Source organism: Carlito syrichta, unplaced genomic scaffold, assembly GCF_000164805.1.
Source record: "Carlito syrichta isolate Samal-C Ts95f unplaced genomic scaffold, Tarsius_syrichta-2.0.1 Scaffold311873, whole genome shotgun sequence".
NCBI lineage: Eukaryota > Metazoa > Chordata > Mammalia > Primates > Tarsiidae > Carlito > Carlito syrichta.
In genome coordinates, this window is record NW_007255969.1 from 448,046 (window position 1) to 475,422 (window position 27,377).

General features: G+C 49.6%; 1 protein-coding gene across 1 annotated transcript in view; it reads right to left on the minus strand.

Annotated features, from left to right (window-relative positions):
* Positions 1–349: 349 nt before the first annotated feature.
* Positions 350–27,377, minus strand: part of BACH2 (BTB domain and CNC homolog 2) — a 297,095-nt gene continuing 270,067 nt past the window's right edge. Inside the window, exons 5-7 of the mRNA XM_008069240.2 lie at positions 22,900–24,492; positions 8,790–8,996; positions 350–2,194 (exon numbers count right to left, since the gene is read on the minus strand). Of these exons, the coding sequence (XP_008067431.1) occupies positions 1,709–2,194; positions 8,790–8,996; positions 22,900–24,492 (2,286 nt within the window). The 3' untranslated portion in view covers positions 350–1,708. The remainder of the gene's footprint in view (positions 2,195–8,789; positions 8,997–22,899; positions 24,493–27,377) is intronic.

Here is a 27,377-nt window from a genome sequence, read left to right on the forward strand (position 1 = left end):
CCTCCCCCCACCGTGGGGGCACACCTTCCTGCACACGCGGCCCAGGGCCAGCACGCCCCAGAGCCAGGAGAAGCTGCTCTCTCCGGGTTGCGAGCCAGCCAGTCTGGCTGCAAGAGAAGAAAAGCATCACCAGGTGAGGGCAGGGCGTGTGGGTGGCTGGAAGAGGGGACAGGGAGGCCTCCCGGGGAGCTCTCTCCAAAGTCTTGGGATGAAGTCTGCCTTCGGACAAGAGACGGTAGCAAAACCTCAGGGTACAACTCAAAGCATTTGGAGAAGCAAAGGAGAAAGGAAGGCGGCGGCCTGTGTCTGCCCGGCCCTCTCCTACTCTGGGTGCGATTCGAACCCCCTCAGGCGAGATGTCCTGGGAGGCTGGGCAGGAAAACGGGTGGCTGGTCGCCAAGTCCTTCAGAGGAGAAGGTCCCACACACGACACTTCCGAGAGCAGGCCGAGGCCTGGGGGCGTGCTGATGTGATGGGCCCGGCTCCCTGGGTGAGGAGACAGTTCTAATGGGATGTCTAGGAGCCGCTGCCCGCTGCGTTCTGGGGTAGGATCACGGATTCCTGCTGTTTCGATGTACTTTTAAGTGAGATGTCCAAACTCTCTCCCCACTTAGGAATCTGAACATCCAGCAGCAACTCTGAACTCTCTAGATCTGCATTTAAACCTTGCTTAGGGAAAGGTGGGGAGGAGGTGAAATAGAAAAATATTCAAGCAGAGTATTGTCTACACATCCTAGGATGAATTCATTATTTGGCAAGATTGTTTTTCCTACATCATTATCACCTGAGTGCTTTTTTAATTAGCTAAAATGTTTTTACTTTTTAACTAAAAGCAAAGAGTATACAGTATACTTGAGTTATACTGAAGTTTCAACTTCATTTAAGAAAATAGGGCTGACTCAAAACTCAGTGCAAGTGGCAAAGCTGACCATTACTGTACAGTATCTGCAAGGAAAAACAAAACAAAACAAAAACAAACCCACGATGCTCAAAGCACACCACATGTGGTGGTGCCCAAACCAAACCGAACGAGAAAAAGGTCTGAAATAAAGCCTTGGAAAAAAGCTTCCAACATTGAATTCTGTCCATAAATAAGTACAAATTGGAATTGAACTGTGAAGCAAGAAAAATGACCATGTTAACAGTTACCAAACGAGTTCTAGCGTCAGAGACAAAAGAAGAGGAATGTCGGAACGTGTGCATGAGAAATGAAGCTTCCAGTTTTCAGATGAGAAAATTGAGGCATGCAGGACTTTTGCATATGGAGATATATATATATATTTTATATATTATATATAATATGTACAGTCTAGCTATAAAACTTTGATGTGTATAGAAGCTGTCTTCAATGAAAAAAATTGAACATTCAGAAGAAATTCCTGAGATAGGGTTTGTGACATGGGCCACTGAGAAAAAAAATCCGCGGTTGGGTCCCAGAGGTGTTATAGTCTATCCCTGTGAAGACTGAAATTGAGCCCCAGACAGACGGTGTCGCCACCGCCGTCTTCCTTGCCTGAGCAAGGGGTAGCACCATTGTGAAGGTAACTATCTATCGCTCTTGTTTGGAAAGAGGAGGAATACTTCGGAACAGTATTGCTGCTAAGACCGCTGTAGTGTGCACCAGACTTGAGCTTGGTTTCTTCGGGGCAACAGGCAAGCAGCGCCACGGCCGGCGGGAGGACCGGATGGGAGAGGCGGCTCACAGCCACTAGGTGTAATCTTTCCTGGGCTGCTCGTCCGTCGTGCACTTATCAGTCATTTCCTGGCAGAAGTCCACGGTCACCGTTTGGCTCCTGGCTTCCAGCGGAGGTCCTCTCTCGGAGAAGATTCCCGCGTCGGTGCCTTCCAGCCTCCTCCCGGGGGTACAGTTCTCGGAGGTGGCGTTGCTGGGTGCCCAGGGGGGGCCGGGGGGAGCCGCCCCCGGCTCCAAGCAGCAGGCTGCGCTTTCCCCCGCCGCGCACTGGGAGGCCGCCAGGTTCGGCTCCACAGCCAAGGGCGCGGGGCTAATACTGGAGGCTGTGGGGAGATCCATGGGTCTGAGGACGGGGCAGTACCGATGCAAGGCCTGGATCTGCTCAGGGCTCTGGATGTCTCGGCAGACTTCCTGGGAGAGGCAGGAGAAGTTGTCCAACAGCTCTCCCATGCACGCTTTCAGCTGATTCCTCTCCGACAGCAGTTTCTCTTTCTCACACACCTGGACAGTGGGGACAAAAAGAGAAGCTTCGGCTCAGACGCTGTGGGTGGGAGTGTCAGCGAGGTCAGGCTCGGTGGAACTTGGCATGAGGATTTCGCAGAGAACTCAGCGCAGAGCTACCCTTTGATCCAGCAATCCCGCTCTGTACCAGGGATCGACTCAAAGGAACAGAGGCAGGGCAACCCCTTCGGGTCCCCTCCCACCGTGGGAGCTTTTCTGTCCTCTCAATAAATCCTCTTTCTAAAAAAAATCCCCCAAAGCCAACCAAACAAACAACCCCCCAAACCAAAGGAAAGGCACTTGCACAATTCACGATCACAAAGATGTGGAAGCCACCGACACGCCCACCAACCAAGCAGTAGATCATGAAAATGTGGTATAGATACTTTGGAATACTCTGCAGCCATCAAAAAGAATGAAATAATGTCTTTGGCGGCAACTTGGATGGAACTGGAGAACATCACCCTAAGTGATCTAACTCAGGAACAGAAAACCAAACACTGCGTGTCCTCACTTACAAGTGGGAGGTAAACTAAGGACCTGCAAGGACATAGGGAATGACACCGTGGACACTGGAGACTCAGAAGGTGGAGAAGGGGAGAGGTGGTGCGATGAAAGACCATCCATCGGGTACCATGTGCATGGGCGGGGGCGGGGGGTATGCTTAAAGCCCAGACTTCTTCATGCAACCATGCAACCAACAACTACGTGTACCCCTAATGCTACTGAAGTAAAGATAGAGAGGGAGACAGATATGACAGAGAGAGAGAGAGAGAGAGAGAGAGAGAGAGAGAGAGAGAGAGACGTTTCAACCGAGCTTGAATTGGAGGACACAGGACCTCATTTCTGGGGTGTCCGGTCTTTGCTTCTTGAACGATACACACCCAGGGAGCCTGGACACATGTTTCTGCCAGGCCTCTGAGCAGCATCTTATTCCTCTCCTGGGCCTGGGGCAAGTAACCTGCAAAATCACCATTAACCAGGAAACTTTGGGTGGGGGGGAGGGTCAAAGTTCTGATTTCCTGGAATTTGGGGTTTGTAGAGAATTAACTGGAAGGGCACTCAGTTACAAATCTCATGGTTGAAAGTCTCCCCTAGATGCATGGAGTTGCCATTTTGGGAAGGGCTAAAATCCCCCAATTCCAACGAGATGACATTCCAAAAAAGGTAAACTCTCAAGACAGTGGAACGGGCTGTTTGTCAGGGGCCAAGGGAGGGTTGGGGAGGTGAAACACAGAGGACTGTGGGGCTGTGAAACTACTTGGGGTGATACCATAACGGGGGGTCTAAGCCAGTATACATGTGTCCAAACCCACAGCATGTACAATACCCAGAGTGAACCCTAATGTGGACCATGGACTTGGGTGATAATGATGTGTCAGTGTGGGTTTATCAGCTGTAACAAATGTCCCTCTCTATGGGGGATGCTAGTATGGGGGAGTTTTCATGTGTGGGGAGAGAAAGCAAATGGGAACTCTGTATTTTCTTTTTTGAGTTGGGGGTCTCACTCTGTCACCCAGGCTGGAGCGCAGTGGCTCACTGCAGCCTACACCTCCTGAATTCGGGCGATCCTTCCGCCTCAGCCTCCTGTGCAGCTGAGACTACAGGCACATGCCATCACCCCAGCTCATTTTGGGATTTTTGTTGTTGTTGTCATAGAGACAAGGTTTCACTATGTTGCCCAGGCTGGCTCATATTTCTGCGCTAAAACGATCCTCCCGCCTCGGCCTCTCCAAGTGCCGGGATTACAGGTATGAGTTGCTATGCCTGGCCTCTCTGGATTTTCTGTTTAATTGTGCTATGAACCTAAGACTCTCCTAAAAAGTCTATTAAAAAAACAAACAGAGGGGGAGTGACACAACATCAGTAAGGGTACCTGATCTCAAACCAGGCAAAGTGGAGGCCAAAGGGAAGCCCAAACTTTGCCTGTGCGACGGCCACTTGTACACCTAATCCTGAATGGGACCCCACGTCTTTAAAATAAAAACAAAAGTAAAAACGAAACAAAACAGACAACAAGCAAAAACCAGAAACTGACCACGCACAATCTCACATGGTTCAACCTAGCATCAGTGGCTCTGGTAGCGGAACAGCCCAGACGTGCCGGTCCTCTTTAGGACGGCGGGGGCATGTGCAGGGACTTCTGGGCCACGGATGTCCCCGGACGAGGGAAGGGGAGAAGGAAGCACAGAGGCCTCCTCACGCACGAGCCCAGGGTTCTGGGATGTTTAAGCCCCAATGTGCTCATCACCCCATCAGAAAGACAGATTGAGCACCAGAGGGAAGACGAGTTAAGGTCTTTGTCTTTGCATGAATATTTGTGGGAGGGGAGGACAGGGCTCCCCGAGGCTCATGAAATGGAGACGCTGGGTCGGGAGCAGCGTGAAGGGAGCCCTCGCCGACCCTGTGTCACGGTGGGCAGGAGGGGCGAGGAGAGGACGGGCATGAGGGTGCAGCGGAGAGGGAGGAAGACGCGATGGGCACGAGGATCGGGACAATGACACGGGGCCACCCGTGCCCCCACATGAACGCAACCTGGCTGGGGACCCGGGTGCGTGTGTCGGAGAGAGAGCGTCACGTGGGAAAGGGCGCCTGCTCCAATATTTATGACTTTATCAAGAAAACATGTTTGAAGAATGAAAAATAAACAGATGTCCAAGTGCAACTCGAGAGAAACATATTATGCGAGTTTGCAACAGCTGAGTGGCGGGCGTGTGAGAGACAGCCTGGGGGCGGGGCGGGCCCACAGGGCCTGCGGGGGACCAGGCAGGGTGGGACTGGGCCCCGCCTGCGCCGTCTCTGCCAGGGTGGCGAGTGGGCACGGTACCCCACCCCCCGAGGCGGACACGAAACAAAACACATCTGGAGGTCCTTTGGGGGAAGATGCTCTTACAGGCGTGGCAATGCAGCCAGGCCTCTCTCCTTTTCTTTTTCTTTTGAGTCAGGGTCTTACTCTGTTGCCCAGGCTGGAGTGCAGTGGCATGGCTGCGATGACCACGGCTCACAGCAGCCTCAACCTCCTGAGCTCAGGCGATCCTTCCACTTCAGCCTCCTGAGTAGCCGGGACCACAGGTGCACGCCACCATGCCTGGCTAGTTTTTTGATTCATTGTAGAGATGAGGTCTCGCCATGTTGCCCAGGCTGGTCTTGAACCCATGGGCTCAGGCAATCCTCTCGCCTCGGCCTCCCAAAGTGCTGGCATTAGTGTGAACCCCTATGCCCAACTCTCTCACCTTTTAACCTGGAAACCTGAGAGAGGAGGTGCGGCAGCAGTGCCTGGGCACTGGGGGAGGAATCTCGGGCTCACTTCTTTTTTTTTCTTTTTGAGTTGGAGACTCACTCTGTCACCCAGACTGGAGTGCAGTGGCCGCTCCCGGCCACCGCAGCCTCGACCTGCTGGGCTCCTGCGACCCTTCCGCCTCAGCCTCCCAAGTAGCTGGAACTACAGGCGCGTGCTACCACGCCCGGCTAATTTTTTGGATTTACTGTAGAGATGAGGTCTCGCCCAGTTGCCCAGGTGGGTCTCGAACCCGCGGGCTCAGGCAATCCACTCACCTCAGCCTCCCAAAGCGTGGGATTACAGGCTGAGCCACCGAGCCCGGCTTCAGGCTCACTTCTGCCACATCATCTTGGCCAAGGCACCGGCCCCTCTAGGCCTGCTCATCTGTTAGATATTCTGGGTCGCCCTCCAAGGGGAAGGAAATGAGGGGCCACGTGTGAGTTTCAGCTCTCTGCAGGAAAGGCGGGAGAAATCACGCCTTGGTCAAAAGCAAGACGCTCTAAGCCACTGATGAACACCGATGAGCACCTGGAACTCTCATTCAGCATCTTTTTATTATTTCAAAACATTTTAGGCCAGGCACAGTGGCTCATGCCTATAATCCTAGCACTTTGGGAGGCTCAGGTTCGAGACCTGCCTGGGCAACTTGGCGAGACTTCGTCTCTACAATAAACTAAAAAAAAAAATTAGCCAGGCGTGGCAGCGCGTGCCTGTCATTCCAGCTACTCGGAAGGCTGAGGCGGAAGGATCGCCGGAGCCCAGCAGGGCGAGGCTGTGGTGGCCGGGAGCGTGCCGCTGCACTCCAGTCTGGGCAACAGAGTGAGACTCTGACTCAAACAAATACACAGAAACAAAAAAAGAAAGAAGAAACTCATAATCCCCTGATCTGAAAAGTCCCAATTTCCAGTCAATTTTAGGGCAACAGGACATTTCCTGAGAGCCAGTTGTGGGCCCAACACCTGGTACTCAGAGATGCAGAAGACTCTGTCCTCGTTTATGGAACCCACAGTCTAGGGCCAGAGGCAGGGGAGACAGACACACACACAGGAAACTCAGGACTAGGTGACAGGTGCTGAGCCAGAGGTTCGCTGGGGATTCCCAGTATAGGTGCCCAACCTGACAGTGGACTCAGGAAAGGCAGGTTTCCTGGAGAGGCGACAAGTAACCGGATTCTCTGAGAACAAAGGAGACAGAGACACTCCAGGCCGGAGTGTGACAGCATGATCACAGCTTACCACAGCCTCCACCTCCTAGGCTTAAGTGATCCTTCCTCCTCAGCCTCCCAAGTAGCTGGAACTACAGGTGCACATCACCACACCCAGCTAATTTTATTTTTAATTTTTTTTTTTGAGAAAGCAGGATTTATTGAGAGGACAGAAAAGCTCCCACAGTGGGAAGGGACTCCAAAAAAAAAAAAAAAAGGATCAAAACCAGAAGCAGATATTTAGCCTGCTGGTCCTTTTTCTAATATTTTTTGGAGGGGAGATTGGAGTCTCACTCTGTCACTGAAGCTGGAGTGTAGGGGCAGGGTCACCACGGCCTTGAACTCCTGGGTTCATGTGTTTCTTCTGCCTCAGTCTCCCATGTGGCTGAGACTCTAAGCACGTGCCACCACACCCAGCTAATTTTTATTTTTAAAACTTTTTATTAAAGATGTAAAAATAAATTAAATTTTCTGTAGAGATGAGGTCTTGCCATGTTGCCGAGGCTGGTCTCGAACTCCTGGGCTCAAGCGATCCTCCTGCCTTGGCCTCTCATAATGCCAGGATTACAGGCGTGAGCCACCGTGCCCAGCCATTCAGGGCTATTTTTATAACATATAACATTTCCACTTCAAAATAGATGGCCAGAGTGGTGGCTCACACCTGTAATCCCAGCACCATGGGATGCCAAGTTGAAAGGATTGCTTGAGCCCAGGAGTTTGAGACCAGTCTGGGCAACATAGCAGGACCCCATCCCTACAAAAAAAAAAAAAAAAAAAAATTAGCCAGGTATGGTGGTGCACGCCTGTAGTCCCAGCTACTCAGGAGGTTGAAGTGGATGGATTGTCTGAGGTGGATGGGATCGAGTCTACTATGAGCTGTGATCATTATGATCTTGACACTGCAATCCAATCTGGGTGACAGAGTGAGACCCCAACTCAAAAAACACAAAAAACGCAACTTAGAACCAGACACCTGGGTTTGCATTCAAGTTCTACCGAGTACTAGGACGTTACCTAATCTCTACAGTGTCAACTTCTCCTCTGTAAATGGAGATAAAATGGTAACTAAGTCATAAGGTTAATGTAAGGATTAAATGTGATCACCCACAAGGATAGTTTAGAAGTATACCTGGTCCATAGGCTCAGGCAATACATATCAGCTATTATTATATGTTGAATGAAAATAAAAAAAAATTTACCCCAGAAGAATGGCTGAAGAATATACAATACTGACACATGATTACACACCTGCATGGATACACACACTGCAGATGTAAAGTTATTATTTTTGTTGAGTAACTTGTTTAAAAATAAAGCTGGCTGGGTAAGGTGGCTCACACCTGTAATCCTGGCACTTTGGGAGGCCAAGTCTGGTGGATTGCTTGAGCCCAGAAGTTTGAGAGCAGCCTGAGCAACATAGCAAAATCTTGACTCTACATAAAACCAAAGATTAGCTGGGTGTGGTGGCGCATGACTGTAGTCCCAGGTACTCAGGATGCTGAAGTGGAAGGATAACTTGAACCCAGGACGTCGAGGCTGCCGTGAGCTTGATCATTGTGGTCATGCTGCTGCCCTCCAGCCTGGGCGACAGAGTGAGACCCCGGCTCAAAAAACAAAACAAAACAAAAACCCTGAAACCCAAACTTCCCTGAACACAGATGCTAAAACTTTCAACAAGACCCTAGCCAATCAGATCCAACAACACATCTCAAAAATCATCCACCATGACCAAGTAGGCTTCATCCCTGGAATTCAAGGCTGGTTCAACATTCGTAAGACCATAAATGTAATTAAATACATCCAGAGATGTAAAAACAAAAAAGCTACAAGATTATATCATTAGATGTGGAAAAAGCTTTCGACAAAATCCAGCACTCCTTCTTGATAAAAACCCTCAAACATCTAGGCATAGATGGAACATACCTCAAAATACTAAGAGCCATCTACAAGAAACCCACAGCCAGCATACTGCTAACCAGACAGAAATTGGAATCATTTCCCGTGAAAACCAGAACAAGACCCTTCTCGCTACTTCTCCAGTCTTCACTGCTGTAACTTTACCAAGTCTCGACCACTTGAGTTGCTGATCGCCATGGACGGGGTCAACTCACCAATTTGCGGATTTCACATTCTAGGTTCTGAATACAGTCCAGCTTCCTCTTGCGGCAGCGCTGGGCCGCGATGCGGTTCTTGCTGCGCCGCCGGACGTCGTGAATGAACTCGAGCTGTTCTGAGGTTAGCTTGTGCATCTTAATCATCATCTGGAAATCGTTCCTTGGTAGATCTGTGATCTGGTCTACGGGAAAAGGAAGTTTGACCTGAAAGCAAGAATAACCGAGTATGATTATGGCAGCTGGATTTTCATTTTAATTCTGGCTGGTAGAACATCGAAAAATGGTAAGACCTCTTTTTTAAGATGACCAAGTAATATGGAAACCACGAAAAGCAAGCAGTGATTCATCCTTTCCTGTTAAACACAAATAAAATGCACTATTTGGATAATCAAGCAGAATAAGAACACACAGATTGTAATGTTATCATTCCTGAGTTTTGAAGCAAATGGCATGGCAAATATTGAACAACGGTCACTTTTCGTTGTCGTGGCACCTTTATAAGAAGGACTCTATAGTTCCTTGAAATCTGTTTCCATAAGACATAAAGTCTAACTCAATAAAACAAGTTCTTGGAAGATAGCGTCAGAGCACTTAGCTAACATACTTGAATGATGGGTGCCCTGCATATTTTGAAGATGCTGGAAAGAAGTCTGGGTAACACAGTGAGTACCCATCTCTACAAAAAAGTAAAAACATTAGCTGGCTATGGTGGTACACTCCAGTAGTCTCAGCTACTCAGGAGGCTGAGGTGGAAGGATCACCTGAGCCCTGGAGTTTGAGGCTACGGTGAGCTGTGACTGCACCCCAGCCTGGGCAATAGAATGAGAGCCTGTCTCAAAAGAAGCGAAAAAAAGGAGCGGCAACCAGTGAGGAGGGGTGCATGCAAAAGCCCTAGTACAGCAGGTGGGAAGCGAACCAAGACTCTGTCTAGGTCCTCCCCAGCATCCCTTAAGTGGAGAACACAGGTTTGTGCGTTGAGTGGCTTGTTACCACCCTTTCCAAGGCTCTTCCTGATCACGCAGGGGCTTTTGGGCTTTGTTCTCTCCCTGCTTCTGGTGTCCCTGGAGAAAGAACACCTGGCTGCATGTTGCCAGGCCAATAGACAAAGTGCTTCCTAGCTCAAACTGCATAATTCTTCATTTTCATTTTTTTTTTTTGAGTTGGAGTCTCACTCTGCCGCCCAGGCTAGAATGCCGTGGCACACTCGTGGCCACCCTGGCGTCGACCTGCTGGGCTTTGGCGACCCTTCCGCCTCAGCCTTCCAAGTAGCCAGAACTACAAGCACGCTACCACGCCCAGCTAAGTTTTGATTTATTGTAGAGACGAGGTCTCGCCAAGTTGCCCGGGCTGGTCTCAAACCCATGGGCTCAGGCAACGCACTAGCCTTGGCCTCCCAAAGTGCTGGGATTACAGGCTGAGCCACCGATCCTGGCCTGTTTTTATTTTTTGAGTCGCAGTCTCATTCTGTCATCCAGGCTGGAGTGCAGCAGCACAGTCACGAATCACTGCAGCCTTGACCTCCTTGGACTCAGGTGATCCTTCCACCTCAGCCTCCCAAGTAGCTGAGACTACAGGCACTCACCAGCACACCTGGCCAATTTAATGTTTTGTAGCAACCAGAGCTTGCTATGTTGTCCAGGGTGGTTTTGAACTCCTGGGCTCAAGCAAACCTCCCACCTCAGCCTCCCAAAGTACTGAGACTACGGGCATGAGCCGCCACACCTGGCACCAATTGCATCATTCTTGCTTACGAGCGAGTCTGCTTTAAATGGCCAGCAGAGGGCACTACCAACCTAAACTTCCAAAACCACCACCATCCGCAACCCAGCGACTTCACATTTTTCAGTTGTCACACGAAAAGCAGCAAGAAGAAACAGGTGAAGTGACTTTGAAGAATGCATGTTATTTAACCCGACAGAAAAAATATTTCCATCATGTAATTAATATAACATTAGTAATGAGCTATTTTACATTTTGGGGTGCTGATTTTTCAAAATCCCAAAGTGCGTTTTATCCTTAGGGCACAGCACGATTCAACTAGCTGCATTTCAGGGGTGCGCCAGCCACGGGCAACATGGGACGACTTTCTTGGACAGCGTACCTTCAGAAGACACAACGAACAGACGCAGTGAACCCGAGGAGCCAGAAAAACACATGGCCTGGGTTTAACGGGTCAAAATAGTTTTGGGTAGAGAAGCCAACCCCTTGCTGGTATTCAGATGCTGCAGGGCTACATGTGTGTTCTTTGGGGGGGGGTAAGCAGCTATTTCATCCTGGTTCAGGCCTTTTCTTCGGTTGCATCCACCACAGGCAGATGTGAGCCCTGACCCTGGCATGTGTGGCAAGTTAATCCCCACGCACATAGGCAAACACACTCATGACCGCCCAGCTTGTCTGCAATTGGGAGCAATTTCTTCGTTGGGTCCCTTCAGAGCTCTGAGCCTGCTCAGTGTGGCATTTACCAAAGGTTCCCGATGGGTTCTCTGATTCAACTTCCACAGGGTGAACTCTGTCCCGTGACACCTGCACCGCTTTGGTCCAAGAAAGCAAAATCGCAGCAGGGTACACGACACCACTGTCAACTCGGCCCTGTCCCGACCGCTGAAGACAGGCAGCCAGGACAAACAGCTCCTTGTTATAGGCTCGGGAAAGGCCTTTGTCTGTGGGGCTCGGTTTGCACAGGGCTTATAATGATATGAAAGAATGTTTGATTTCCCTTTTATACCCTTTGGATAACAAACAGACACTCAGATCCTGGATGGTGCTGCAGTAACACAGAGAGGTCTGTCTGTAGGCGACAAGGATGTTTCGACATAGAAGTGGTGGCTCTTTTGGGGCTGGTGGAGTTTTCACTCTGCTGACAACAAAGCCCTGCTGCCTCCGCTCTAAAGGTGTTTACTTATTTTCAGAAAGAAAATATATACATTTTGGGCCACAGGGAAAGTCGAAAGTGCTTCTATACCCAGAGTTACTGTATTTAAAATTATCCAGACAGCAAATATAAAACACTAGGGAGACGGGACAGGGTTGCCAGGAAAAGAGAAAAATCAACAATGCTAGTTTCAAAGTCCTTGAAAGCAAAAGGCCATATAAAATTTCAGCAGAGCTGTTGCAACTCTAGCTGCTTTTCGGAGAGGATCAGAGGAAAAGAGTCAATGACAGACTTTCCTCCATGTGGAAAAAAACAAAACCAAACCCCACTCTTGTTTCTCTTTACAAGCCTCTGTTCCTCCTCTTAGCATGGGAGGACTTCATGTAGACGGCTGCGCAGGACCTCCGAGGTGTTCTTGGATAGGCCACTGGGACCCTCTATATATCCCCGTGTTGTTTTCTGAGTGGTCAGTTATGGGCCAGGGGAGTCTTCCTTGGGAATAAGGGACAGCCACCGGCCCTTTGGTCCCTTGAAGAACATTCCTCTTGTAGGCTCTGGGTACCCAGACACGTCCCAAGTGGGAATGAAAAGTCAGATAATGCCACTTGTCCTTGGGAAGGTGGAACACACCGAGGAGGTCAATAATCCTCCCTCTCTTCTGGAGAATTACCATGACCCAAATGGCCCAGCTGGATTTAACATCTTGGGGGTGGGGGAGGCAAAAACATCCTGGAATTTATAAAAAATTGTGCATTTGTTCTTTTTTTTGAGTCGGAGTCTCACTCTGTCACCCAGACCGGAGCGCAGTGGCCGCTCCCGGCCCCCGCAGCCTCGACCCGCGGGGCTCCGGCCATCCTTCCGCCTCAGCCTCCCGAGGAGCCGGAACTACAGGCGCGCGCTACCATGCCCGGCTGAGTTTTTGATTTATTGTAGAGATGAGGTCTCGCCCAGTTGCCCAGGTGGGTCTCGAACCCACGGGCTCAGGCCATCCACTCACCTCGGCCTCCCAAGGCGCAGGATGACAGGCTGAGCCACCGAGCCCGGCCGCATTTGTTCTTGTATGTGCAAACTTCAGTCATCTTCAAAGTACTCTCCGGGATGTTTTTTCCACTGCCCAAAACAGTTTTTGAACTCATAGATTTTGATGCCTTTCAGTGCTTCTGCCATTTTTGGTTTCACCTCTTCCACGTCGGCAAAACGCTTCCCTTTGAGGACTTTTTTCATCCAGGGAGACAAACAAAAGTCATTCATGGCAAGATCGAGTGAAGAGGGAAGGTGGGACCCTGGGATCATGCCATTTGGGGCCAAAAACAGTTGAACACTCAGTGCGGTGCGGCAGGCGCGTTCATAAATCACCCATCATGAAATAGGCAAATGTGTTGAAAGAACCTCCAAAAAAGACTCACTGAAGGCGACCACAGCCTCTCACAACAACGCTAGCTGGTCCACTGATGCCAACGGGTTCCTAGAACTCTCTCCTAGTGGGGGAAGCCTGTCCTCCAAGGGACCCTCCCTCCAAAAAATAATCCCGAGATTTTTTGGGTTCCCCTTGTGTGTCCTGTTCCTCCATACACTTATTCTCCCAGGACTTCGCTTGCTGGTCTTTATTCACGGGACCCTCCTAGACAGTGTGGAAAACCCAGCCTGGCAAGGTGAAGGGTCCTGCCAGCTGTCACCACCCCTTTTGGAACGGCCTTCGATTATCCTCAGTAAGGAGGAGGGCTCATGGGACTGTGGGTGCCGGCTCCTCTTCGGCCAGGGGCCCCCGCTCTGGTTCTCAGCAGAAGCTCAGAGAGTCAGGGGCAGCCACTGACTCAGCAAGCCAAGGGTCAATCTGGGCCCCACAGGCCGGTGCCACCGTTTGTACAATAAGCTACTGTTGATTTTACCCAGCCCCAGCAAAGTGCTGACTCGGAGACACAGCGGGAGGAACGGGCTCGAGGTGGGGTTTTGAGCACCGTACTTGCAAGGCCCTGATCAGCAAAAAGTCAAGGGGGCCTAGACTGCCTGGGGGCTCCAGCTCCTTAGCAGCTGGTGAGACGGGCGGTCCCTGCAGTGTGCCCAGCGGGCTCTGACCTCAGAAGCTGGCAAAAGGCAGGAAGATGCGACATCTGTACAGGGCATGAAACCGGAATGTGCCTTCTGAAGAGCCATGTGCATGAACCAGATGGAGGCCCGGAGCTGCAGGCTGGACTCTGGACACCAGCGTTTCTACCTTCACAAACAGATGTCAGTTTTTCTGTTTCTCTCCTCTGCCAACCACCACCCTCGTCCAGCAGTCTAAGCCATCATCCCTGTCCTCCCCACTAAAAAACCATTTAAAAATTATATAAGTAGTTTCTTTTCTTTTTTTTTTTTTGAGTTGGAGTCTCACTCTGTCGCCCAGACTGGAGTGCAGTGGCCGCTCCCGGCCACCGCAGCCTCGACCTGCTGGGCTCTGGCGATCTTTCTGCCTCAGCCTTTCAAGTAGCCGGAACTACAGGTGCGCGCTACCACGCCCGGCTGATTTTTGATTTATTGTAGAGATGAGGTCTTGCTGCCCAGGCGGGTCTCGAACCCGCGGACTCAGGCAGTTCACTCACCTCAGCCTCCCAAAGGCGTGGGATTATAGGCTGAGCCACCGAGCCCGGCTGTATAAGTAGTTTCTTTCAGAACTTTTATTTTCTTTTTTTGAGTTGGGGTCTCACTCTGTCACCCAGGTTGGAGTGCAGTGGCATGATCACGGCTCACTGCAGCCTTGATCTCCTGAGCTCAGGTGATCCTTCTGCCTCAGTCTCCCAGAAAGCTGAGACTACAGGTGTGCACCACCTTGCCTGGCTAATTTTTTGGTTTTGATTTTTAATAAAGACGAGGTCTCGTTATGTTGCCCAGGCTGAGTTCAAGCAATTCTCTTGCCTCAACCACCCAAAGTGTTGGGATTACAGGTGTGAGCACTTGGCAGGAAATTCTAATAGGAGACAAAAGAAGGGAACAAAATTCTAATCCCCAAATGATGACTCTCTTGCTCTGGTGGGTTTCCTGTGATCTTTGTCTTCTCTGCTTATTTTATTTTTTTTGATTTGGAGTCTCACTCCATCACCCAGGCTGTAGTTCAGTGGCGCACACTCACGGCCATCCCAATGTCGACTTGCTGGGCTCTGGTGATCCTTCCGCCTCAGCCTTCCAAGCAGCCGGAACTACAGGTGCGTGCTACCACGCCTGGCCAATTTTTTATCTACTGTAGGGATGAGGTCTCGCTGAGTTGCCTGGGCTGGTCTTGAACCTGCGGGCTCTGGCAATCCACTAACCTCAGCCTCCCAAAGTGCTCAGATTACAGACTGAGCCACCAAGCCGGGTCTTCTCTGCCTACTTTTTAGAAGTCCTAAGCAGGTGGCACTAGATTCATCGCACCTCACCATGCCTCCTAACACACATTTCACTTGTCTGCTATCTCTATTTGCTAGAAGGTTCCTGAGAGGCAGGAAGTAGTTGTACATTTTGCAGAAAAAGCCAGAAACAAGCATCTATTACCTCTAGGAATCCCGGTGGAAGACTGGTTTGTGAATATTTTTCCTATCTTGTTTCTTGGTTTCATTGCCAGATATTGAATGGAACCCGCAGGAGAAGGGTCATTTGAACACAAAACCCTGAGGCACTGATGGTGCAGTCAGCTCTTCAAAGTCTGGAACACCTGTGTTCTTAGGAGACCCCCGGATCCCAGGGAATTGCTGAGGGAGGGGGAGCAGGATGCCCATTGGATGGACGGTTCCAGTGCTGTTGGAACCAGAAGAGCCTGCTGAGTGCTGGGCAGATGCCAGTAACAAACCTCCCCTCCCAGATGAAGAAATGTTTCCTGCACAATTGTCCTTCCATCCTGTCTTCTCACAGTCCAGGTTCAGGCACAAGTACAGGACACCTGGGATTGAGTTGTGATCCTGCAATTTATTAGCTGTGTGATCTCAGGCAAGTCCTTATTCTCTCTGTCCCAAAGTTCTTGGAGGATCTGTGAGTCAGAGGATGATAATACCTGCCCTACTTAGCTTCTAGGGTTGCTATGAAGGATAACAATGAATAACGAGTGGGGAAAGTGCTTTGAAAAGTTTGAACTGTCTTACAGATGTGAGATATTACTTCTGTTTATCAGCCCTATCTATGTCTGTCACATGGTTTCTTCTTCCAGACATACAGTATGCTTTGGAATCCCAGACGCTAAGAATGTTCTTCTAGACAACATGAAAGCACTGTTTTAATTAGAAATAGGGTTGACTTCTATGCTGCCCAGCGAGGTTTCCTTTTATTAAGCAGGCCAATTACAGACACTTCCAAAAACATTCCTGATTCACTAAACCACAAAAATGGCTGTAAAATTTTACATGCATGTGTCTCAAAGTCAGCATCTGGGTGGGAAGAGTTTGCATGGCTCTTCTATCCTGTCTCAGTGTGACCCCTGGGCCTTATTTCTCTTTCTCTCTCATTTTCCTTACCCCACGCCACACACACGCTCACACACTTGTATACACACTCACGTTCATCCCTCTCAACATAAAACATGCTAACAAAGCCAGTTCAACTAATCACAGCCTTTGACTGTGCACAGCCAGTTGCTGTTGGCTATCACAGCATGGTAAACTACAGAACTAGCTTTCTAGTACTTCTTTACTCAAATCCACAATTCACTGGAAATGCCTCAGGGACAAACCTGTCTTGTCAAGAAGCTTGCTACTTGGAAAATGTGACTTTTCTAGAATTTTTCCATTAAAAATCAAACTTATAAATGAGATACTGCTTCACACTCACTAGGTGGCTCTCATAAAAAAGAGGGCCAACAACGAATGTCTGTGAGGATGCAGAGAAACTGGACCCCTCACACAAGGGGGGACTCAAAAAACCCATGGAATTTACTTATAAAAAAGTATAGATTTATTCTTACATGCTTAAATTTCAGTCACCCTCAAAATACTCTCTGTTTGATGCACAAAACCTACTGAGACACTTTTTTCATGCCTCCAAACAGTTTTTGAACTTGTCATTTTGGATGCCTTTTAATGCTTCTGCTGTTTTTTATTTCACCTCTTCCACATCGGCAATAACGTTTCTCTTGGAGGATGTTTTTCATCCGGGGAAACCAAAAAAAGTCGCTGGGTAAGCGATCGGATGAATAGGGAGGGTGGGGCATGGGGTCTTGCCAGTTGGGGACAAAAACTGCTTAACACTCAGTGTGGTGTGGGCAGGTGTGCTCATAAATCACCCATCATGAAATGGGCCAATGCACTGAATCTCAAAAAAAAAAAAAAAAAAAATGTCACGGAAGCCAAATGCAGCCTCTCACAACACCAGCTGGTACACTCGTGCTGATGGGTTCCTAGAACACTTACCTAGCAGGGGAAAACTGAACTACAAAGGGCCCGCCCTTCAAAAAATAATTTCAATTTTTTTAGAGCCACTCCTTGTACACTGCTGGTAGGAATGTAAAGCAGTACAGCCACCTTGGAAACACAGGCATCCCATGATTCGGCAATTTCACTCCAACATGTAGAATGAAGAGAACTGAAAACACACATCTTCAAAAAGCCTGCACTCAAATGCTCATGGCGGCGTGACTCATAATAGCTAGAGTGGAGAAAACCCACATGTCTCTCAATCAGAGAATGGAGCACCAGAATGGAATATTATTCAGCAATAAAAAGGAAGACAGCACATGATAACGCGCCTGGCAAGTACATCAACGGCAGGGGTGAACCTTGAAAACATTATGCTAAAGTGAAAGGAGCCAGACACAAAAGGCCACGTTCTGTAAGATTCCACTGATACAACATGTCCAGAACAGGCAAGTCTGTAGAGACAGAAGGTAGGTGAGTGGCCGCCTGGGCTTGAAGGGAGTGGCCAATGAGGAGTGACTGCTGCTTGGGTACAGTGTGTCTTTTTTTTTTGAGTTGGAGTCTCACTCTGTCGCCCAGGCTGGAGTGCAGTGGCACACTCACGGCCACCCCAACCTCAACCTGCTGGACTCTGGCGATTCTTCTGCCTCAGCCTTCCAAGTAGCTGGAAGTACAGGCGTGTGCTACCACACTTGGCTAATTTTTTGATCTATTGTAGAGACGAGGTCTTGCCAAGTTGCCCAGGTTGGTCTCGAGCCCATGGGCGCAGGCAATCCACTCGCCTTGGCCTCCCAAAGTGCTGGGATTACAGGTTGAGCCACCGAGCCCAGCCCAGTGTGTCCTTTTGAGGTGATGAAATGTTCTGGAATTAGGTAGTGGTGACGGTTGTATGACATTGTGACTATATTAAAAACCACTAAATTGTTCACTTTAAATAGGGTGCATTTTATGGCATGGAAATTATATCTTCATTTTAAAAATAAGTATGTGTGAGATATATAGATATAAAACTCAAACTTACAGACACACATAGAAATGAAAACTTCCCTATACTCCCTCTCCCTAATGTTGCTTCCAAATTTATTTTATTCTCTATGCTGATTTTATTTATACAGCATGTATATATAGGAGACAAACTAGAATCTTGTTGTGCATACTGTTTTGTGATTTTTTTTCAGTTACGATACGACTTGTTCATTTTTGTTATTGGAAGAGAAAAATGTCCAAGCTGACTTCTTAAGGACTACAGCAAACCAAGAAGTCACAAAGAAAATGACTGATAACTTTTTTTTTTTTTTTGAGTCAGGGTCTCACTCTGTTGCCCAGGTTGGAGTGCAGTCACATGATCATGGCTCACCATAGCTTTGACCTCCTGAGCTCAGGAGAGCCTCCCGCCTCAGCCTCCCAAGTAGCTGGCACTACAGGTGGGCACCACCATGCTTGGCTAATTTTTTGTAGAGATGAAGCCTTGCTATATCGCCTAGGCTGGTGTGGAACTCCTGGGCTCAAGCAATCCTCTTTCCTAGGCCTCCCAAAGAGCTGGGATTATAGGCATGAGACACACTGCCTGGCCAATAACTAGATATCTTGACTATGTAAAAATTAAATTTCCTTTATGGAAAAAGAGACTATGAATACATAAACAGACAATCCAGGCAACATATATGAGAAGAGGTTAATATTCCTAATATCAGGGACTAAGCTTCCTCTGCGTTGATTTAAAGTAAAACAGCACAAAAGAATAACGGGCAAAAATGTAAAGTGGCAATTCACAGGAGATGGAATATGAACGTCGAATACACACAAAACAAGATGCCAGCTCACTAGCAGGCACCACTGCTGTGCCCGTCAAATTGGCACAAATTAAAAAGACTGATGACAACCAGTTTTGCCAAGAACAGGGAAAAACGGACACTCCTGAATTGCTGAAGCTTATGTGAATGGCTACAGCCTATGGGAAGGTAACCAGGCAGCACGGAATGATAGGCACCGCCTCCAACCCACCTGTGGGATGCTAAGCCCCCAAAATAAAAGCACCACCACTAACAATATGTTCACCAAAATGTTTCTTGCAGCAAGGCTCATAAAAATGAAAAAAACAAAACAAAAAAACTGGAAAGAACTAGAATATCTGTCGACAGGTGACAGCTGAATGAACTGAACTCTGAGAACCATGGCTATTAAAGAAGCATGTGTGAGCCCCATGGCTTTACCTAGAACTAGTACACAGCAGGCAGCGAGGTGACAAAAGTCAGCCACTGCATAACTATACAGGACACTGCCATTAAAATAATAACCCGAACCCCTATAGATATGAATAGACAAATTGTATATGGTTGTAGGTGCAGAGAAAATCTGTTAGATTTGCTGTGTTTGGGGCTAGGTATGCGGCGCTCTAGTATTTTTAAAAAGTAATTTAAAAAGCTTATTATTTTATATATTTTTTTGAGTCAGGGTCTCAATCTGTCACCCAGGCTGGAGTGCAGGGGCATGACCCACCACGGCTCACTGCAGTCTTGAACTCCTTGGGCTCAGAAGATCTTCTTGCCTTACCTTTCCGAATAGCTACAGGCACATGCCACCATGCCTGGCTAATTTTAAAAATTAAAAAAAAAAATTTTCTTGTGTGTGGAGATAAGGTCTTGCTATGTTGCCCAGGCTGGTCTTGAACTCTTGGGCTCAAGTGATTCTCCTCAGCCTCCTAAAGTGCTGGGATTACAGGTGAGCCACCATACTCGGCCTAAAAGAAGCCTATTATTGATAAAGGATGACACTGTATTAATTTAAACCTTTGCAAAGCTAGGGGGCGGCTAAAAAGTTAGGGAGAAGTCAATGGTTATGACATGTTGGAGCTACTTACCACGGTGTAACGACAACATCTTACAGAACATAAGGTATGTTAATCGTTTTCTTTTGTCCTAACATTTGGCTCCTTACAGAGGTCGAGGAAGAGAGATTGGGAACGCTCATTCTAGCTACTGGTCTGGTGTCTGGCCAGGGACAGAAACTCCTTTTTTGGGTTCTGGCTCTCGTGTCTCCCTGGGGTTTACTCGGAAGAGAAGGCACCTGGACCTCACATGAGAGGAGCCTGGGGTAGAACCAGCGTAACAGAGGAATCTGTTGGGAGGAAGACAACTTATGACTGGTGGGGAGGGGTTTGCCTGTGAGTCTACCTGCCTACGGACACTATTGCTGGGGACAGTGCTTCCACGAGGATCAGAGGAACTCCTGGGGCGGTCATGCTATGTCTCCGAGACAGTTCTCGGAAAACCTAACCAACTCCACTCTGGGGAAACAGAAATGTCAGATTGGGAAAAACGGCATCTTCACTATCCTGTCCCAACGTACTCCCGAGAGGGGCTGTGATTCCAAAATGACCCTGGGCTTTGATAAATGTCTCTTCTTTTGCTGTTTGGGAATGCAAACAACAGATTCTTCTTTTAGAAGTAAAAATAAAAAAATTTTTAAAAGCAAACGTATTTCTCGAGGAGAGTATGGTCCTGTTCATGACTATTAGATGCGTTGAATGAGTTCTCCTTTTAATTGAGGGACTATTTTCAGTTCTAAGGTAGACAACTGACATGGCCGCAGCATAGGAAAACACATGTGCTCTCGTGGCCTTCAGTTCCAAGAAGTGACATGAAGCACTCTTTTGGGATATTAGAGGGGCCTCAAAGAAGGTGTATCCAGAACAGACAGTTCCTTGAACATATGTCAGAAGAACCACAACCCCTTGAGCAGAATGGCCAGGCTCCTCTTAAGGAGAGACAAAAAAGCAAACACTTGAGGCCTCTGTCTTCTTCCCCTTCCCCAGGTCTTGGTGGAATAAACCATCATGCAGATAACCTGGTCCCGGTGACCAGCCATCTGCATCAGGCACGCTTATGAACAGTTTCAAGGACAAAAAGGAAACCTCATGAAAGTTGAGATCCGAGGGAAAGGTTGGGTGAGAAACAGCACAACCTCTCGCTGTGTCAAGGTCAAGGACACAGATGTGAGTCTGGCTGGGGGCACTGAGCACCACCTTCCTTCCCAAACCTGAGGGGCTATGGTATGTTCCAGTGGGAACACTTCCCATCTAAATTTCCTTTACAATTCTGTTTAGTTAAATGAAATCCCTTCAGTGTTTTTCCGTCTTTCTCCATTTCTGCCAGGCAGTTAGGAGAGCCTGCAGAGAAGGGGCAGTGACCACAGGGCATTTTTGCAGTTGGCATGGGGAGCTCTGGAATCTATTTTCAAAACACGCCCAAACTAAAACCTCCTGTGTTTCTCGACAATCTTGCGGAGGCTGAATAAGCTGCACGTGGCTCTGTGAAAAGCCACCTCACCCCGTGTGGCATTTCTGCTGTCTGGTTGGGTTAACATCTCTGCCTTACAGAGGCTACCATCCAGGCAGCACAGACAGGTGCCAAGGGTGCTGGTCTCGTGAGGCCTATGCCTCACTTCTTCCTGTGTTTTGAGATACCCAGCTCTGAGGAGGACCCTGTCACTGGGTTCGCTCGCTACTGCTCTTGAGGCAGAGCTGAGAGCCAGGCTGCAGTCTCAGGCTGGCTCCTTGTCAGTCTGTAAGACTACAGTGAATGTCAGGTCATGACACAGATCCATTTTTTTTTTTGTTTTTGAGTCAGGGTCTCACTCTGTCACCGAGGCTGGAGCTCAGTGGCATGGTCACGGCTTACTGCAGTCTCGGCCTCTGGGCTCAGGCAATCCTTCCGCCTCAGCCTCTCAAGTAGCTGGGACGACAGGCACGTGCCACCATGCCTGGCTTATTTTTTGATTTTCTTTACTTTTTGTAGAGACGAGGTCTTGCTTTGTTGCCTAGGCTAGTCTTGAATTCCTGGGCTCAATCAATCCTCCTGCCGTAGCCTCCCAAGTGCTGATATTACGGGCACCCAGCCACGCCCAGCCTGGTTTTTCCAGGGAACGCTCATGTTTCTGGGGAAGTGGGGACCTACAGGGGCTCCTTTTTTCCCCCCTCCTTAGTCACGTGAGTCTTGCTTATGACGTGGCTGGTGTTGACCCTGCTCCCCGCTCCCAGCAGTAGGAAGACACAAGTGGAGCCTATGGACTTTTTTTTTTTTTTGAGTGAGCAACTCTGAGTTTATTAGACGATAGGAAGCTCTTGGCAGCAAGAGGGGACCCGAAAGAGGGTTGCCCCTCTGGACATTTTTTTCTACGAAGTGCTTTGCTTTCAGGGTGGACCAAACGGCTACTTGACCCCACTACTTCTCAAAATGACTTCCTATCCTTTGTGGGAACTTGGGAGAAAATCTATGATACATTACGTGTGGTTGACTAGGGTGCTTCTGCAATGACCCTGGGACCAGGGTGGATGAGGGGCATTCCGTCACCTACAACGGCGTGGGATGGCCCCGGGGGTCTTCTGCTAACAAGGAACATTTAAAAGGTGCTGGGAGGCACGTGTTTTGTGTTGATCTATTTAGCTTCTTCCATCTTTCCAGTCGGTTTTGAAAGAGATTCTACACTTTCCTTTGAACGGAAGGAATGAAGGTCAAGGGTAAGAGCGATGAACTGGGCATCCTTTTGGGGCAGATGGAAGGGAGAGGAGATGGGGAGGAGGGGGGAGAGATCTGAAGTGCCCAAGCGCACTGTCACGCACCACACCGAAACTCATCTGGAATAAGCAGCCGGCTGCGATGGAAATCCAGCTCCAACATCAAGTCCTTCTAGGACAAAGTGGTCAGTGCGGAATCACCTTGCAGCCGCGTCCTGCCTTTGCGGATGGGGAGGCAGTCCCTGGTGTCACCTCTAATCTACGCACGTCCCAACAAGCTGGGGGGGGGAGAGGGGTGGGGAAAAGTCCAGATAAAGGACTGAGAGCGCGGGTCACATGCTTGAATTGACGTGGGTTCCCTACCTCCTGGCCCCTGTCCTGTACAGGACACGACTCACTGTCTGCTTCCGAGAACGATCCGGATTCGTCGCTGGAGTTGGTGCCGTACGACTGCTCACATTTAATTTGGGGCCGGACTTGGCTGTACATTCCATCTCCCATCAGGCCTGGGTCCTGATGCTCCGTGGCCAGGAATCGGGCTCCCTGGGAACAGGGCGAGGAAGAGAACTCACAGAGAGGGAGGCTGCAGGGTGAGCCTCCGCTCCCGTCCTCTGCGTAGGAGTAGGAAGAGCAAGAGCTGGAAGTCCTCGTCCTGGTCTCCAAGGGCGGCGAGCGAGGGCAGACTTTGATTGGCACCGGGCAGCTGGTGTTGGGCCGCATCCTTCCTGGCAGGTGGTCAGCCATCAGCCCACTGTGGGAATAGGCCTGGGAGCTGGGCAGGGACGGGCCGGCGCCCACCCACAGACCCTTTGGTGCCGGTTCTGAGAGGTCTTTGTCCAAACTGCTCACCCCGGAGTACGCGTGCACCGAGGCGCCCCCCTGGTCACAAGCACTGGAGGAGAAGATCACACTCCTCCGGTCCAGCTCGCCCTCCTGTTTACACACCGTTTCCAGCCCAGGCCCCCTGAGGGGCGACCCCATGGCGAAGCTGGACACGTCCCTCTGGCCCACGTGGGGCTGTCCGTAATTCCCTGCGAAAGGGGCATAGTCAGTTTTAAGGTCACCCTGAGTGATCCCCTTGTCCGAAGGGCACGCCGGACTCCTGGCAAAGTGCGGCTGAGAGGTGCTGGGCAGGCCAGGCAACTCCACACTTTTTGTGATGCTGAACAGGGACCTTAAGCAGGAGGGCGAGGACACGCTTCTGGACCTGTCCAGGCAGACGGCCCCGGCCGGGGCGGCGGGGGCAGGGGCGGGGCTGGGCTGTTTCCGGTCCATCTCTACGTCTGCCCCTCTGTCCTTGGCGTCAGGCTCCTCTCCAGACAGGCAGAGCGAGATGCTCTCTTCCTCGTTCTCTTCGCTGGGAGGCTCGCTTTTAATCTGCCCCATGGCCAGTCCTGGCTTGAGGCTGCTGCCCGAGTTCTCTTCGCTGAAGGTGCTTGCAAAACCTGAGGTGCTGTGTGATGACGCATTGTAGACATTCTTGGTACATGCAAGCTGGTATTTCTTGTATCTGGGGTACTGCGTCCGCGCGTCCTTCTCTGAGCTCTGCTTGGCGTCCGTGGGCACGTCGGGCTCGGGCAGCAGGGCTTCTTCCTTCTCGGTCACCGGGATGGCGGCGGCCTCAAAGCTGATGGGTTCTGGAAGCATCTGGTCCCCGGGGCAAGCCATCTTGGCTGTCTCCGACTCCATCGTCTCCTCGTCGTCCTCCTCCTCCTCTCCCGCGGAGTTGTCTCGGTCCTCGTGCGGGCGCTGGCACGCAGCATCCTTGCGGCACACAAACAGGCCATCGTCGCTGTTCAGAAGCTGGGTCTGCAGGAAGCTGAAGCAGGAATCCTCCAGGTTGTGCATGCGCAGGAACTCGGCGCAGCGGATGACCTCACGGATGTTCTCTCTGCTGAGCAACAGCTTGGCGGTGTAGGCGAACTGCAGCAGCGGCCCAAAGCCCCTGGCCGTGACCTGCAAAACAAACAGGGAAATTGCCAACGTTACCGTCAGCGCCGCTATTGTCCCGAGTCCCTCAACTGACGTGAGATAACCAGACAGCGCTGATGTCCCAGAATAAAGACTGCAAAGGAGCAGTTAATCTTGTCCTGGGTCAGCAATGATTCTGCTTCCAATAATTAGTGCCTGTCTCGTGCGTGCCGCTGCCGCGTTCCATCACAGCACAGGCAGCACTGAAAATCGCCAGGGTCAAGCGGCTGAACACGATGACAACGGGTTCAGTGTTTACGCTAATGGAATCTCCTGGCAAAAATGCACGATGACAATGGGAAGCCTATTAACGCCCCTCCCGATCGGTCCTGGTGGAGAGACATTCTGCACGAGGGGGTACTGCTTGCTGCTCGCACGAGCCAAAGGAGGCACAATTGTTTTCTTGTCAATCACCAAAATGGCATTGTGGCCCTGCCACAAACCCAAAGTCCGTGGGGTTGCAAAAATAGTGTTTGCTCGTGTGCAACGTCAAAAGGGACATGAAAAGCGACGCCTGTTTTGCTCGCCCATTATGGCTTCTACTTGGGACATTTGGCATCATAGCCCACCTGATCTTATAAAGCATCCCAAGGTGATGGCAATCAAAAGCAATGTTCTCCACAAGAAATTAACTCCCAGCCTATAATGAACGGGGGTTACAGAGCCAATCTGGCTGTCACGAGAATGGTTGAAGCTGCTGAGTGGCACAGGACACGGGCTCTTCCGTCCCTAATTAGTGGCAGCAGCTTTGCCACGCAGCTGCCTTCTTTCCTGGGAAATCTTCAGGGCCTAAGCCTACTGTCATTTGCTGCATATCCATTCTATTTCACACAGATTGAAAATGTGCTATGCATGCACAGCTTGCACACACTCACAAACGCACACGCACATGCACGCCCGTCCTGGCCACACACCATGACTTAGGCAATTAAGACTTTATCGCCTTCGGCTGATTGTTTTTTTTCAGATGGAAATGGACTAAGCTTGCTGGTGTTCAGGGAAGGCTTCCTTGCTCAGCACGTAAAGCCTCGCATCCTTACACGCGCGGCTGACCCCACAGGAAGGCGAGGCAGGTCTACGAGTCGTGTGTGCGAATTCAAATAAAAGCAGCAGTCCTGTGGTCCTTGCTGGAAGCTGTGGTGGCAGCGATCAAAAATCTCAGCCGGGGGCATAAAGGGCACAGGACAAGCTGGCAAGCTCTGCAGCTGACTTCTGTGCGCTGTGCGCAGAGCCAGCATTCTGGCAAGGACCTCTATCTGTGGTTCGAGATTCAACTCGGACATGAACTCCCTGGAGAGGCCTCTTCAGTCCTCTCAGAAAGAGAACGAATGACACTGTCCTCTCGGCTCCCACAGCCAGATGAGGAAACGTCCTGACTCTCCAGGGTAGCACTGCTTTTGTAGCACTGCATTCTTTCCAGTAAGAGAAATGTCTTAGACATGTCACTGAATGGGATTTTAATGAATTTTTTTTTTTCTAGAGATGAAGTCTCTCTATGTTACCCAGGCTGGTCTCAAATTCTTGTGCTTAAGCAATCCTCTGACCTCGGCCTCCCAAAGTGCTAGAATTACAGGTGTGAGCCATCATGTCTGGCCTTAATTAATAATTTTTAAGCACTTAAATCAAATTTCAAATTTAAAAAAATGTCTGTCAGATAATGAGTCTGGAAATACTTGGAAGCAAACAAAAACCATGACTGCTAGCCCCACATAATAGTTCTACATGGGTAATCATTGCTGTCTCCTTTTTCTTTCTTTTTTTTGAGTCCGAGTCCCACTCTGTTGCTCAGGCTGGAGTGTTCACGGCCACCGCAGTCTCAACCTGCTGGGCTCAGGCCATCCTTCTGCCTCAGTCTACCAAGTAGCTGGAACTACCGGTGTGTGTCACCATGCACAGCTAATTTTTGATTTATTGTAGAGACGAGGTCTCGCCAAGTTGCCCAGGCTGGTCTCAAACCCAAAGGCTCAGGCAATCCTCTTGCCTCAGCCTCCCAAAGTGCTGGGATTACAGGCATGAGTCACCGTGCCTGGTCAGGCCCCTTTTTCTTATACTTACTTGTGTCTGTTTCTAACTTAAGCCAGCAAGCTCCTTCAGATCAGGGATGGCTTTGTTTTTTTTTCATAGCCCTGCACCTGATCTAACATAGTAAACACCTGATAAAAGCTCAGATGCTACCAAATATGTCATGAGTCTGACTGAGACCCTAAACATACTACCCCGTGTACAACACAGTCTGTTTGGAGAGTGTTCTCTCAAGTTACTTTTGCAGCGAGGCATCGTGTAAACCAACCAACCAGCAGTCAACTGACCAAGGGCAGGCAGGCACGAGTCCTTATCTGTCCTGTCCCATAGTACCATTGTTATAAAGGATCTCATGTGACCTACACTTGCATGTCCTGCTATGCTGACATGGCAATAGACTCAGCAAATGTAGTGCCTACTACATATGATTTATGTGCTTTTCTCACAGGAACCTTTACAAGGGAGTAAAAAAGCAAGGTAGTATGTATTCATAGGTAACTGAAGAAGGTGACAAAAATGTCACATGACCTATTCCTTCAGGGCCACACGGCTCTACTGTAAAGAAAGAAATCGCAGAATCACGGCAGAGTTGAACCTCTATAACAATCCAGTCAATGAGTCTCTGTAATTTTCCAGTTGCTAAGTGAGTGGATAAGACGTATCTTGGGTTTCGGCAAATGTGCTCACTGTATGGGAAATGTGGGAAACTGATCTCAGTGCATTTTTTTTTGAGTTGGGGTCTTACCCTGTCGCCCAGGCTGGCGTGCAGTAATGTGATCATGGTTCACTGTAGTCTGGGCTCAGGCGATCCTTCTGCCTCAGCCTCCCTGGGATTACGAAGAGTGTGT